Source organism: Amblyomma mixtum, chromosome 2, assembly GCF_055824585.1.
Source record: "Amblyomma mixtum isolate Tamu chromosome 2, ASM5582458v1, whole genome shotgun sequence".
Classification (NCBI taxonomy): domain Eukaryota; kingdom Metazoa; phylum Arthropoda; class Arachnida; order Ixodida; family Ixodidae; genus Amblyomma; species Amblyomma mixtum.
This window is the reverse complement of record NC_143013.1, coordinates 21170504-21182907: the sequence shown is the minus strand read 5'-3', so window position 1 is coordinate 21182907 and position 12404 is coordinate 21170504. Positions and strand designations below refer to the sequence as shown.

Below are 12404 nucleotides of genomic sequence, written 5' to 3'. Positions count from 1 at the left end.
ACATTACCTAATGGTCGGCGCCTTCTGTAGTTCAGGAATCCTGAATAAAAAAAATGAAAGAAGAAACAACAGCTAACTGGCGGAATGGAACATTTAGTGTTAACGCACTATAAAAGCGCAGTAAATCACTTTAAGGCCAGCGAGTAACTGAAGCTATCAGAGCAAGCTGCGGAATATTTACCTGTCATGCGGAATATGTCTTGTATTGCATTTTCTGGGTTGGGATTGAAAAAATGCAGCACATTTATGTTCACGTTAGCTAAGTCCCAATGACAAAGTTTACTAACCCTCGTGCAGGCTGTTCCGCAAGACTCGCACGTCACTGGCGTTCCCATCCACCTGGCTGTAAGCTGAAAAATGGCAGTCGTGTAAAAAAAAAAAAAAAAATTAGGGGCGTATCGATTGGATTGATGCGGGAGGAATACGATAGCATTATTCTTTCATTCTGTAAATGTTCCACTTCTGACTTTATTTCAATTCTAATTCTATTGTCTTTCGCTCACCATTCTATTTTTACTCTGTTCTGTTCCAGTTATCATTCTGTTCTTATTCCATTTTTATTCTTAATCAATTTTTTTGAGGCACTGTTAGTCCGGCTTATCCCTCTTCTCCTATACAAGTGGAGAGGGGGATTCCCCCCCCCCCTCCACCTGCCACCTTCTAACCGTGGCAAGTGGAAGGTGGGGAGAGGGAAATCCCCCTAAGCACCACCTGTTACAGGTGACCGGTAGAGATTTCACACAGACGCCAACACCACCACCGACACTGTGCAGTTTCGCCTTCATGGCCGTCCTAATCCTACTGCATTAAAACAATTAATAGCTATTAATCCACCGCAGTGAGCCAGGGCTGATAGAGTTCGGCTCCTGAGAGCGAGGTCGCGGGATCGAATCCATACCGCGTTTCTATTGAGGCGAAATGCAAAAACGCTTGCATGATGTGTGATGCAAGCGCATGTTAAGGACATCTGAAGAGGTTCTAGAATTCGACGAGCTTAATGAGGTCGAATGTGTGAAACTTTCAGGTAATGCATGCGAAGCCTTTTTGTGTTAGCTTTTGGAATGGTCGTGTAATCGAAAAAAAAAACGCGACGGCGTTCAGGCTTCTTCGCAGCGATTGGCACCTGACAGTAGGCACAGTGATGATGCCATGCCAGAAAACTAATGTTTACTTATGCCCAAAGTCTGAGCTAGGGTCATTGCAGCTAGACGCTGGGAAAGAGGAACGAATTATTACCCTCTTCGATCGCAGCGAGCCGAGGAAAACTAGCATTTCCGCAGGCCGGCTTGTAGTCGTCGTAGTCAATGTTGAACGCAGCCACGCATGCCATTGGTTGGCGAGCTATCACCTTGGAAACCTGGTGGCGTCAGATAAGAAAGACATCCTCGTGACTGTGATTGAAGAGCTATAACAAGCAGCACTTCTGTGTACTTCTGAGCAAGCCTGTAGTTGATGCTTATTTAACTGAGTGTGGCATATGTTTCCGCACATTTCAATATCTGGGAAATTAAATTTATAAACGCAGTTGTACTCTATTCTACGACTCTGTTCGTATGCGGGAGTACCAAACGGACTCTGTAAGACAAGTAATTTATCACAGTGTGCGAAAAACGTTTTCTGGCACATACTAGAACGACTGAAAGCCTTCAAGTCGTTATTCGCAGAAACGTGGGATCGTGACCACACACATTTAAAAAAAAACCAAAACTTTCAGAATCCTGTTAATTATAGAAGTTTCCGTACAATTCATTCTCAGATAGAAATGCCCATTCACTTAGAGACTTACAACAAAGCAGTACCGGATCGCGGCAGAGGGCACCACCATCATCAGCCTGACTACGCCCACTGCAGGCCAAAGGCATCTCCCACATCTCTCCAACTGACCGTGTCCTGTGCCAGCTGCGGCCACCTTATCCTCCAAACGTCCTAAATTTATGCGCCAACCCGACTTTCTGCCACTCCCTGCTACGACTGCCTTCTCATGGAATCAATTCCTTTACTCTAACGGCCTCTCGGTTATCTTGCCTTCGTATTACGTGCCCTGCGCAAGCCAATTTCTTCATCTTGATATTGATTAAGATACCATTAACCCGAGTTTATTACCTGACCCATTCTGCTCTGTTCCTGTCTCCTAACGTTATACCTCTCATTTTTCTCTCCATTGTTCATTGCGCTGTCCTCAACTTAATTTCAAGCAGAGTGGAAATCTCTGAAATGGCTGGGAATGTTCTAAGATAGGGGTGCATATGTTCACGACATTGGAGTGGAGAGACAGTTCACGTCTGTTTAGATTGAACACGCTGATCTTATTTGCCTTTCCGTACACTGGTTTAGGGGTATATTGATGCTCATATTGGTCCCAAAAATACGTTACCGCTTTTTTGGCAACATTGACTAAAGATAATGACTAAAGATTATGCGCATGAAACTTTTTTTTTTTAAATACGGGGGGCCATGTATAATTTAGCCTCAAAGCTCCCTTGAGACTGCTAGTCTGCACTGGCGCGCACTTAACTTAAACAACACAGGTCAAGACTTGCTACCTACAGCTTCACATAATCATCATCATCATCAGCCTGACTACACCCACTGCAGGGCAAAGGCCTCCCCATGTCTCTCCAATTAACCCTGTCCTTTGTCAGTTGCCGCCACTGTATCCCCGCAAACTTCTTAATCTCATCCGCTTCACATAATACGTGCGACTATTCAAACGTTCCCACAAAATGCGAACAACTTCACGTAATACGTGCGAATAAGTGAACTCTGCAGAATAAGGGGACTTACACAAAGCTTATATAAGGCATACCTTTTCCTTCAGAAGTTTGGGCTCCTCGTATAACTGCCAAATGGTTTCCTTTCGTCGTACCATGGAGTCCGACAAGTTGGATATCATGATCTTCCAATCCCTGCTGTCGCATGCCTGGAAATGACAGCACTACTTGGAGTTACGCGCATCGATTAGCGGCTAAAGGTAAATGAGCATAAGGTAACAGTTAGTGCGGAAAGCTGCGCTAGTTGGTTGCTGTCAAAATTCTTATTTTTTAGCGGATAAAAGATTTGGACAAAATAAGAAAACTGGAAGAGACTGTAGCTAGATATTAATTCGAGCACGTGTGACATTTATGCACTGGCAATCACGCGCCACGCCCGCTAATATCATCCCTGCACGAGTTAAGACAAATAACTTGAACTCTCGTTATCGTGAACTGCAATAAACAACATTTCGTTTTCTGCAGAAATTTGTACCCTAACCCCAATTGGCCGAGATGAGGAGAGTGTGTCCGGGCGAGGCTATCATAATTTTTGTCGGAGCTTACCTCGCTGTAGCTCACGTCACCCCTGCGCTCGCATGTGGGTCGGTCGCCGGCAGATGTGAACTGCAGCACGGCCATGTTTACGGAGAGGCAGATACTTTGATTTTGGTTGAGCGCTTCCATCCACGATAAAGCCGTTCTCTGCAAGAACAGTGTAAACAGCACTGAGCATTACGAGCTAAGGTTGCCTCATGAACACTTGAGACAGAATGCGAGCAATCTTTTTTGTCTTTTCTGTCGGCGAATTACACTGTCACTGAGCCAATATGAAATAGATTTGTCTATTACAGTGACGTTTATTAATAAAGAAGCAAATTACTCATTGGCATCCACGTAGGCGCAGCCATAAGGCTACAAAGGAAAGCTATACAGCTTCCACAGAAACTTTGTAGTTAAAGAAAAATTTGTTCCGATTAGGGGTCTGAACCCGGGACCACCGCTTCACCGAAGCTGTCGTTCTATCAAATGAGCCAACCAGGACGGCTGGCATATGGTAGGGCGAGAGCGAATTGATCAATAACTCGAAGTGGGAACAGTGTTGGCATATGTTTAGGAGAATACCTCAATGTGGAGTAATTTGCAAGATTTTCCGTAAATTTGTAATGTTTGAGAAATTTACCTCACCTGAGGGGGGGAGGGGGGGGAGGGTTATTGAATGTCCTGAGTTCAGGAGATCACGCGTTTCGATGTCGCTTGCTTTGATTTCTCCTTACAAACTCTGCACTGCTCTTAAGTTCTGCATTTGCGTTGTGGTGTACCAATTGTGCAGAGTATTTTAACTTGTCATAGGTCCTATCGTTAATCTCACTGTGAGGGAAATGGTTTGGTTTGGTTTGGTTTATTGGGATTTAACGCCCCAAAGCAACTCAGGCTATGAGAGACGCCGTAGTGAAGGGCTGCGGAAATTTCGACCAACCATGGAGACCGTGAATGCTTTTCTTGGCGCTTCGTAACTGGAGGGTGCTGCTTTCTGGCAATACCCGCGGCTGTGGTAGAAGTGAGTCTCGAAAACAAGTATGTCCACTTCCCTGTCAGAAAAAGAGAGAGGTAAAATAAGCAGAGTAAACGTTCAGTTTAGTTTAAACTTTATTTCAGGCTAAAGCACCGAAAAAAAAAAGAAAGAAAATATGAGAACTCGCAAGTGAACATTACCATATGCTGCTATCCTAGAGCTCACCAGACCTGACCAACTTAGGAAGCTAGCTCAAAATAATGTTAAAAGCAGTTGATGGCCTTTCAAGTAAACGCCATAGCACAAGTGTGTACGCACAGTAACGAAATACGCAAAAATATTTATTTTATTCCTTCGTCTGGTCACTTGGTGACCTCAATCAGAATACATGCAGCTCGGCAAGCACATCACCACTTACCTGACGAGATCGTGAAGACGCGTTGCGAGTAGCTTCGGGGGGACATGTATGTCCACGATTTCAACACTAAGCATGATCTGCAGGTCTGGCTGAAATACGGTTCGCATAGCCTGTAATGGAAATCAAAAAGTCGTAGGAGAATTTGGAGTTACAAAATCGTCGTAGCATATTTTGGACGACTCTGAAAAGTCATAGCCTTACCATACGGCCGCCAAAATAAAGTCTCGAAAGGTGACTTACAGTGGTCCCGACCGCTTTTTGCAACAACGGCGGGAAAACTTTCTTTAATTAGCCATTTGTTTTAAGCTAATCACAGGTGATACTGTCGGGTAGGATCATCACTTTGCTTTAACCCTGAGGATTTCTCCGAGTGGTCAGGAACTTATCCATTTTGTTTAACCGTTAACGAAGCCTTCGGGATCAAGATGATTAGTTTTTCGCTTTTCCTTTAATAAAAGACAAGCAGTACGCTATGTCACAAGCTGCTTTACGAATGGCCCCTGATTCACGGTATGCGAATGAACTAAACAGGTTTAATTAAGGCTACCATCCAAAACAGACGTGTGATCTATAGCAAAGGCAAAGCCTACGCCAACGTTCTTGTGGCACATAAGTTTGTCCGCGACAAAACAAAGTTTACGTTCATTTGACTTCCATATTTCTTTGAACTCTCTGCGATTCCGCTGGCTTCCTTCGGATTCTTTGAATGTCGCCGGCTTAGTAGTAGCAGTAGTAGCAACAATAGTGGTGGTGCTTGTTTTATCAGAAAAAAGAGAAAAAGTAGTGGCCGCGGGAACTGTGACTGCCTTACTGAACGGGGGGCACCTCAACTACCCGAGGACGCAATAGCAGAAGACACGACCTAGACAAAGTAGGACGATGCGTTAGATTGCACAGAGGGTAGGTAGATCGTGCAGCTAGTTTGAATAGCGTGCAGCGCTTTACGGAAAGCAGCAAAACCGATCGAGGCGCCCTCACGTGAACTGTTTGGGCGAACTTGACCAGTGCCCTGGTGGTGCGATCGAGGTTCAGGAGAGCGAGCCCGTGGAGCGCGTGTCGGCGCAGGAAGCCGGCCGCCTGCAGTGCCACGTAGGTTGCTGTGCGCGGACCAGAACGCTCCAAGTTGGCCACCAGCGCCGACGAGCCCCCTCCGGCAAGGGCCGCCAGGTGTCGCGCGTGCTTGCGCGACCAGGCCAGCCGCAGGGAGCGCTCTGCACGCGGGAGGACCAGAGGAGTGCGCATGAACCCGCATTTCCGCAGACAGTGACAGCTACTGCAACCCCCTATTTCACAATATCATGGTATTTAAGCGGAAATGACGTATGCAAGGTTTCTCAGAGCCTATTACATCTAGCCGTGGGTCGTGAACGGCTCGTACCATTGGCTTTAGAAATCGGCCTGGCGATAGCCAAAAAGAGGCTGTCGTTTAGAGATTTGCTGACGCCAGTTATTCTGACGCCAGTTATTCTGACGCCAGTTATTCTGACGCCAGTTATTCTGACGCCAGTTATTCTAACGCCAGATATTCTGACGCCAGATATTCTGACGCCAGATATTCCGACGCCAGATTTTCCGACGCCAGATTTTCCGACGCCAGATTTTCCGACGCCAGATTTTCCGACGCCAGATTTTCCGACGCCAGATTTTCCGACGCCAGATTTTCCGACACCAGACTTTCTGACGCCACATTTCCATATTTACCGAAGCGATTTACATTCTAGCGGCACCAAAGTGTTAAGACGAAGCATGGTGGCGAAGCCCAACACGGAGAGCATCAGGTCCCATTCTCATATCGGAGCTCGCGTCAGACTCTAAGCCCAAGCAGTCAATTTTTGTAGGTGCCGGGGACTGTCACAAGGCAGAATTTGCCGCAAGATAAAATGGCGTGCTAGGAGTAGGTGCATAGGCCTGAACCTGGGCCTCTGGACTGCGGTAACATTATCCTAGACATCCTCCTGCATAGGCTACCTACTCCCTCATAGCAAGGTTATGTAAAAATTAACAATAAACTTTGAAACTTTGGGCACCTGGGCTATTGATGTATGTGGCTGACGAACTATAGTAATCGCACTGCAGGAACCGCAGACGGCCAGCCAAACTAGAGGAAGCACTTGGTGCTGTCTTCTACCGTTGCACTGTACCGGCACAGGTTTCATTGTCGCTGTATGCTTCGGTTTTCGCTTATTATAACCTGAAGCCCGAGTACAGATACAAACCAAAGGCCCTTTTTAATTATTTCTTTTCTGCTGTGGGAGGCGTTGTTTTCCTGGTTTTTTCCTTACGCATAGAGGCGTAGGTAAAAGAGCTAGTTACGAGGCAACAAGGCTTTATGAAGCGAAGAAACTGCTTACATGTGCGGAGGCAGCAAGCACGCGCAGGCCATTATCATATTAGAGCTAAGCAAAAATTTACAAACGAATCCGGCTAAATCAACAGCACCTTGTAGGCTACAGATTGCACGTCATGCCCCCCCCCCCCCCCCATTCCCCCCCCCCCCCCCCCCCCCTGTTTTGTAGTTCACTGCAGCATATGTATAGTCGTGAACTATCAGCGTAGTGGAGGGCTCCGGAAATTTCAGCCACCTGGGGTTCTTTAACGTGCACTGACATCGCACTGCACACGGGTCTCTAGAATTTCGCCTTCATCAAAATGCGATCGCCGTGGCCGGGATCGCACCCGCGTCTTTCGGGTCAGCAGTCGATAGTCTGATAAGAGGAGGTTTTGCGTAAATTATACAAGAGGAGGTCATACAACATACCATTCCAAACCGAAGGAAGCGGGTATAAGGCATTGGAGGACTTGGTTTAATTAATTTCGATCAACACACGAGCGCCTTTGCATTCTGTCCACCGTATACGAAACTGTATAGAGTTCGTTTCGTGTGTCGTGGTGGATGACTTAAAAAGCGCCGAATTACGAATAGTGAACGCCCTAAAAACGATGTGTTGCTGATAATTAAAGAGACGCACTCATTGCAGCATCCAATGGTATTTCGTTCTTGTGTTGCTTGCATAATGCAAAAAAAAAAAAAGAATTCCACAGGCACACCTAATTTTTTTATGTGATGGACAGAAATATGATAGCATTAGCAGCTGTTGATACCTTTACCGGAAGTAACATCACTTCTATTCAACCAATGAGAATGGTCCCGTTTGGTGACGTCCCTTGCCTCCAGTCAGTGAAAAGGCTGCGGTCTAGTGACGTCATTTCCCTCCAGCCAATGGGAATGCTTCGGTCTGGTGACGTCATATATCTTCAGCCAACGGGCGAATCTTATGAGTGAGGACGTATTTTGGCCTCATGGGGCTTCTAATGCTACCGCAACAAAAAACGAATCTCCTCTGCACTGCACAGGACTCACCGGAGAGGAACACTGTCCTCTCGTTAAGGTCAACAGACAGTCCGGGATGAACAATGTGCGTGCATAGACGGTCAGGCACTTGACTGTCGTCGTACAGCTCCCCAGACACCACGCACAGCAGCGGCCTGCCGATCGCTGAAAGGAAGCACCCGAAAAATAGTGGATGAAGATGAATGGTGATTGTCCAGCAACGGACTGAAGCTTCTTTTGTCGCGCTACAACAGAATTATTTTCGTTAAAAGCTAACAAATACCCGGACCACATAATTGCAATAGACGATTGCTAACTTGATACGAATTCCGTCGATGCCTAATTTTAGTTACGACAGTGCATCCGCAACACAGAAGTCGCTCTTCCAGGACTGGAACCGGTGAACAGGCGTCCCACTTGTGATGCCAAAGCTACCGGAGAGTCGCAGTGAATTATTAAACCAGGCAGATATTTTCTGGCGGACAAAAATTACAAAATCGCAGGTTGTGGACAGGGAAGGAACAGGTAATTGCGTGTCACTCTTGCGCTTCAAAGCAGCTCTCACCCATCCAAACAATGTAGAACTAGGGTTCTCTGACACAGAAAAGTATTAACTGGATTCTGATATAGTTGACCGGCGTCAGTTGCAGCATCTCTGACAGCGCGTGACGCATAAAGTCAAGTCAGGAAACAGTCTGACATTCAAGTAAGTCCAAGACAGAAGGAGCGTCTCTGAAGTTTTTCAGAATGTTCACGGGTTAAAATCATGTCGCAGTTGTGTTGTGACCGGAAATTACTTGTGAAGCACTCGTATTTTCTGCAAAACAGCTCGTTTTCAGAGAAGCTTGGCGACTCACGTGTGACGTCCTCTTCAGGAACTAGATCGCGACTTCTGTTTCCTGCCGATACGGACGGTATGCAAGATTAGAAAATCATCACAACCATTCAAATACAGAAGCAAGCGATACTACGGTAAAAACCGCGGAAATCGCTATGTACACTCGTCTCAAGTAAGGCACAGAAGAATGCTGAAAATTTCGCATGCAGATGTACATCTGCAGGTAATGTACAGTCTGTCAAAAGTAACCAGGCTGCATGGTTTGCTTCTAGCTCGTACAGTGGAGCCCTTACAGCTTTCCTGAAGCTGAAATGGTCGTTAAAGGGAAGGACTGGGGGGTCTTCTTACCTTCCAACACCTTTTGATCTCTAGGAAAGCCACAAGGGCTCCACTATACAAGCTAGAAGCAAACCATGCAGCCTGGTTACTTTTGACAAAGACTGTACATCTGCAGGTAGAAGAAGCAGCATATATGATACAGTGGGGACCTTTAACGTCGCATTAGACAAAGTCCTTCACTGAACATAACATAAAGTAAGTGAGCAGTCAATTTTGACAAAACATATAGCATTTAAAAAAGTTGCGTGAAGAAGAGCTCGGTGTGTTATCTCTGTGTGAAGACGTACAGCCTTTGTCAAAAGTTTATAGCCCAGGGGTCTCGCTTTTAGGTCGTCTAATGGGGCTCCTGCAGCATTTATAGGAGTCCTACCCTTGCAGAAGGAAGGACCAGTTATCCTCTTACCTTCGGGAAGTTTTGAATGCTGAATATGCACTACTAGCTACATGGCGCCGCCCAGATGCAAACCCCCTGGACTCGACTTTTGACAAAAGGTATAAAATAATACGTTAGTTTCGTTCAAAGGCGAATATTTTTTAAAAAGGTGCAGGTAGAGCCGGACTTTTATCGCACTTTCTTCGTCTCGCATTCTGTGCTTAAACATTAAACTTTAATATGGATGCTTTGGTAGCACAAATAAAACTGCTTCTGCCGTGTTCTTCAGCTAATAAGCATAAAACCTGCTGCAAGTACACAGTCTTGAATTTTCTTATCAAATATTCTTATTTAAGGCATTACTGCGTCTGCATGCGAGGCTATGATTAAGTTGTCAGCTCTTACCGACGTTCGGTTCGGGAGTGACTGGTGGACCAACGTCGGGGCTATCTGAAGAGAAAAGAAGGAGCACGTCTTTCAGGCACAGAGGTCTTCTGTAGAACTTGATGGGTAAGGAAATATGCGCTATTGTGTGAGACAGACTTAGAATTCGTTCGTTCAGTGGTAAAGCTTAAGCATTCCCTGGTGCCGGCGTTCTATCACGGCACATTTTTCGCATGCTGTATTCGGAATTTAGGCAAGAGCTTGACAACAGCTGTAATCGATGCTTGTACGCAATCGCTGCAGACAAGCGCCGATTCGCAGGCCAATTCCCACTTCATTTCGCTAGCAAAGACAGTCGGGACCATAAAGCCTTAACGTACCGTGGAAAGGCGTAAAGTGTTAATTTCAAATCGATCAAATCAGCGACATCCCTTCATGCAACAGCGCTATAGTGTTCCGTGCCGATATGGCATGTCGTAGTGGTAGGTGCAATGCGACGCCCTGTTACAACACATGACATGGTATGTGATATTTAACTTCCCATATCGAAACATGGCATATGAGGGACACCGTAGTCGAGGGCTTCGGATTAATTTCGACCACCTGTTGTGCTTTGCATTTCGCCTCCATCAAGACGCGGCCGCCGCGGTCGGAATTGAGCCCGCGTCCTTGAGATCAGAAGTCGAGCTCTCTCACCACTCAGCCAACGCGGCGTCATTGTTACAGACCTCCGCTCAGTAAAAGAAAGCAACCATGGTTTAGCAATAAAAATTAAGAAAGAAAACATAATGGCGAGACCAGGAGGGCTTTCAGGAGCAGTAAGCGCCTCCACTCACCCAAGGCGTTTCTGAGCGCCTCCAGACGCGGGTAGGGCTTCCCCAGGCAGCTTCCCCGCCAATCTTCGAAGTCCGCGTTGAAAACGGCCACGGAGCCATGCTGAACGGCTCTTCGAACCGACAGGGCCTGCGTCAAGTGTCAATATGTGGCTGGACCTGACCGCTTCGTTTGTTACTCGTGCGGCAAGTGACACACCAGTGACGCCACGGGGCTGATGACACAGCCTAATGAGCCAACCTAAGCGCAGGCACTGCCTTACAGTCACGCGGTATGCCGTGCTGTGCAGCTACCAGCGTTGTGTGGTGTACGTATCTAGCGTAATTCGTGTACTCGGCGCTCGCAAGTAAGAGTATGACAAAATATACATCCTAAAGGTTGATTATCACCAAAACAAACGATGAAGCCACAGGACAACAGCTCTCTTAGAAGTACCGTTAATGCGCCACTAACCACCTCGCCAGATTACAGGCATAGTGTGCCTAAAATGGAAAGGGTGCCCTTTCTTGTTTCACAACGAAAGCAATTATAGGGAGGAGTCTATGGCAGATTGAATCTGTGGCATAGACCATCAACATCTGGTCACATGACCGGTAACAGGATGGTCAGATTTATAGTAACGGATCCGGTCACGTGTTATTACGTCACCAGCGGCGCCAACTTGACGATGCGCCTGTTGGGATCGTTTGTGTGGCAGAGGTTTCCATAAAGACTGTAGGTCTTAAACTTCTCTGTAGACCTCGGATATTAGCAGAGAGCAAGAAGCACAGGGACAGCTTTCGCCGAGTTAAGCGCGTTACGCAGTGATGCGTAAACATGCGGCAGTTATCTGCTAAACTGTATGCGATGCTGAATCTACAGCGCAAGGCACAATGACAATAAGACAGAAAGAGGGAAAGACACTCAAAGGCGCTGACTATCAACACTGGTGATAGTCAGCGCCAGTGTGCGTCTTTCACTGCCTCTGTTCTTTTGTCTTTGTTCCTTGCGCTGTATATTCACCATGCAACATCAGCTAGCCCGTCAATTTGCTCTTGCGTCTATGCGGGGTGAGGGCTTAAGTAAGCTTTGTTTCGATATGCGTGACTCGCGAGTACCCAGTCAGAAATGAGGGCAGAAAATTCAGTCTTCATACGACAGAATCGATCCCAAAAGTTGAGATGAATTTATTTCAATTTATTCGTCAGTTGCCACAATGACGTGAGTTTCTGTAGTCACGGCAGGGACAGCTTTGTCGGGACAACAGTAGGTGCAGCTCAATAGTGCAGTTCAATAGGGCAGTTCAATAGTGCAGTTCAATAGTGCAGTTCAATAGTGCAGTTCAATAGTGCAGTTCAATAGTGCAGTTCAATGGTGTAATACGGGAGCAACTACTCACAAGCATCCAATCAAGCACAGACATACGGCTACAAAATAAAACTAACAGCTTTCACAGAAGCTTCGCGGTTGAAGAAAAAATTCGTCCTGGTCCGGAATACTATAGCGACAGGGGTACAATAGTCACAATAGTGTTTGCTGCCGCTATGGAAAAAATTTCTTTCGTTACTACAAACTTCTGTCCTAAGATACAAACACCTTCTTTGTTAAAAAAGGGGGGAAATCTACAGTCTGGGTATATGTG

General features: G+C 46.3%; 1 protein-coding gene across 1 annotated transcript in view; it reads right to left on the bottom strand.

Moving 5' to 3' along the window:
• Window positions 1-5784, bottom strand: part of LOC149358639 (uncharacterized) — a 65669-nt gene extending 59885 nt beyond the window's left edge. Inside the window, exons 1-9 of the mRNA XM_089567572.1 lie at window positions 5663-5784; window positions 4685-4794; window positions 4231-4342; window positions 3318-3455; window positions 2807-2920; window positions 1237-1357; window positions 288-350; window positions 182-214; window positions 8-40 (exon numbers count right to left, since the gene is read on the bottom strand). Coding sequence (XP_089423698.1) covers window positions 8-40; window positions 182-214; window positions 288-350; window positions 1237-1357; window positions 2807-2920; window positions 3318-3455; window positions 4231-4342; window positions 4685-4791 — 721 coding nt within the window. The 5' untranslated portion in view covers window positions 4792-4794; window positions 5663-5784. The remainder of the gene's footprint in view (window positions 1-7; window positions 41-181; window positions 215-287; window positions 351-1236; window positions 1358-2806; window positions 2921-3317; window positions 3456-4230; window positions 4343-4684; window positions 4795-5662) is intronic.
• Window positions 5785-12404: the final 6620 nt, after the last annotated feature.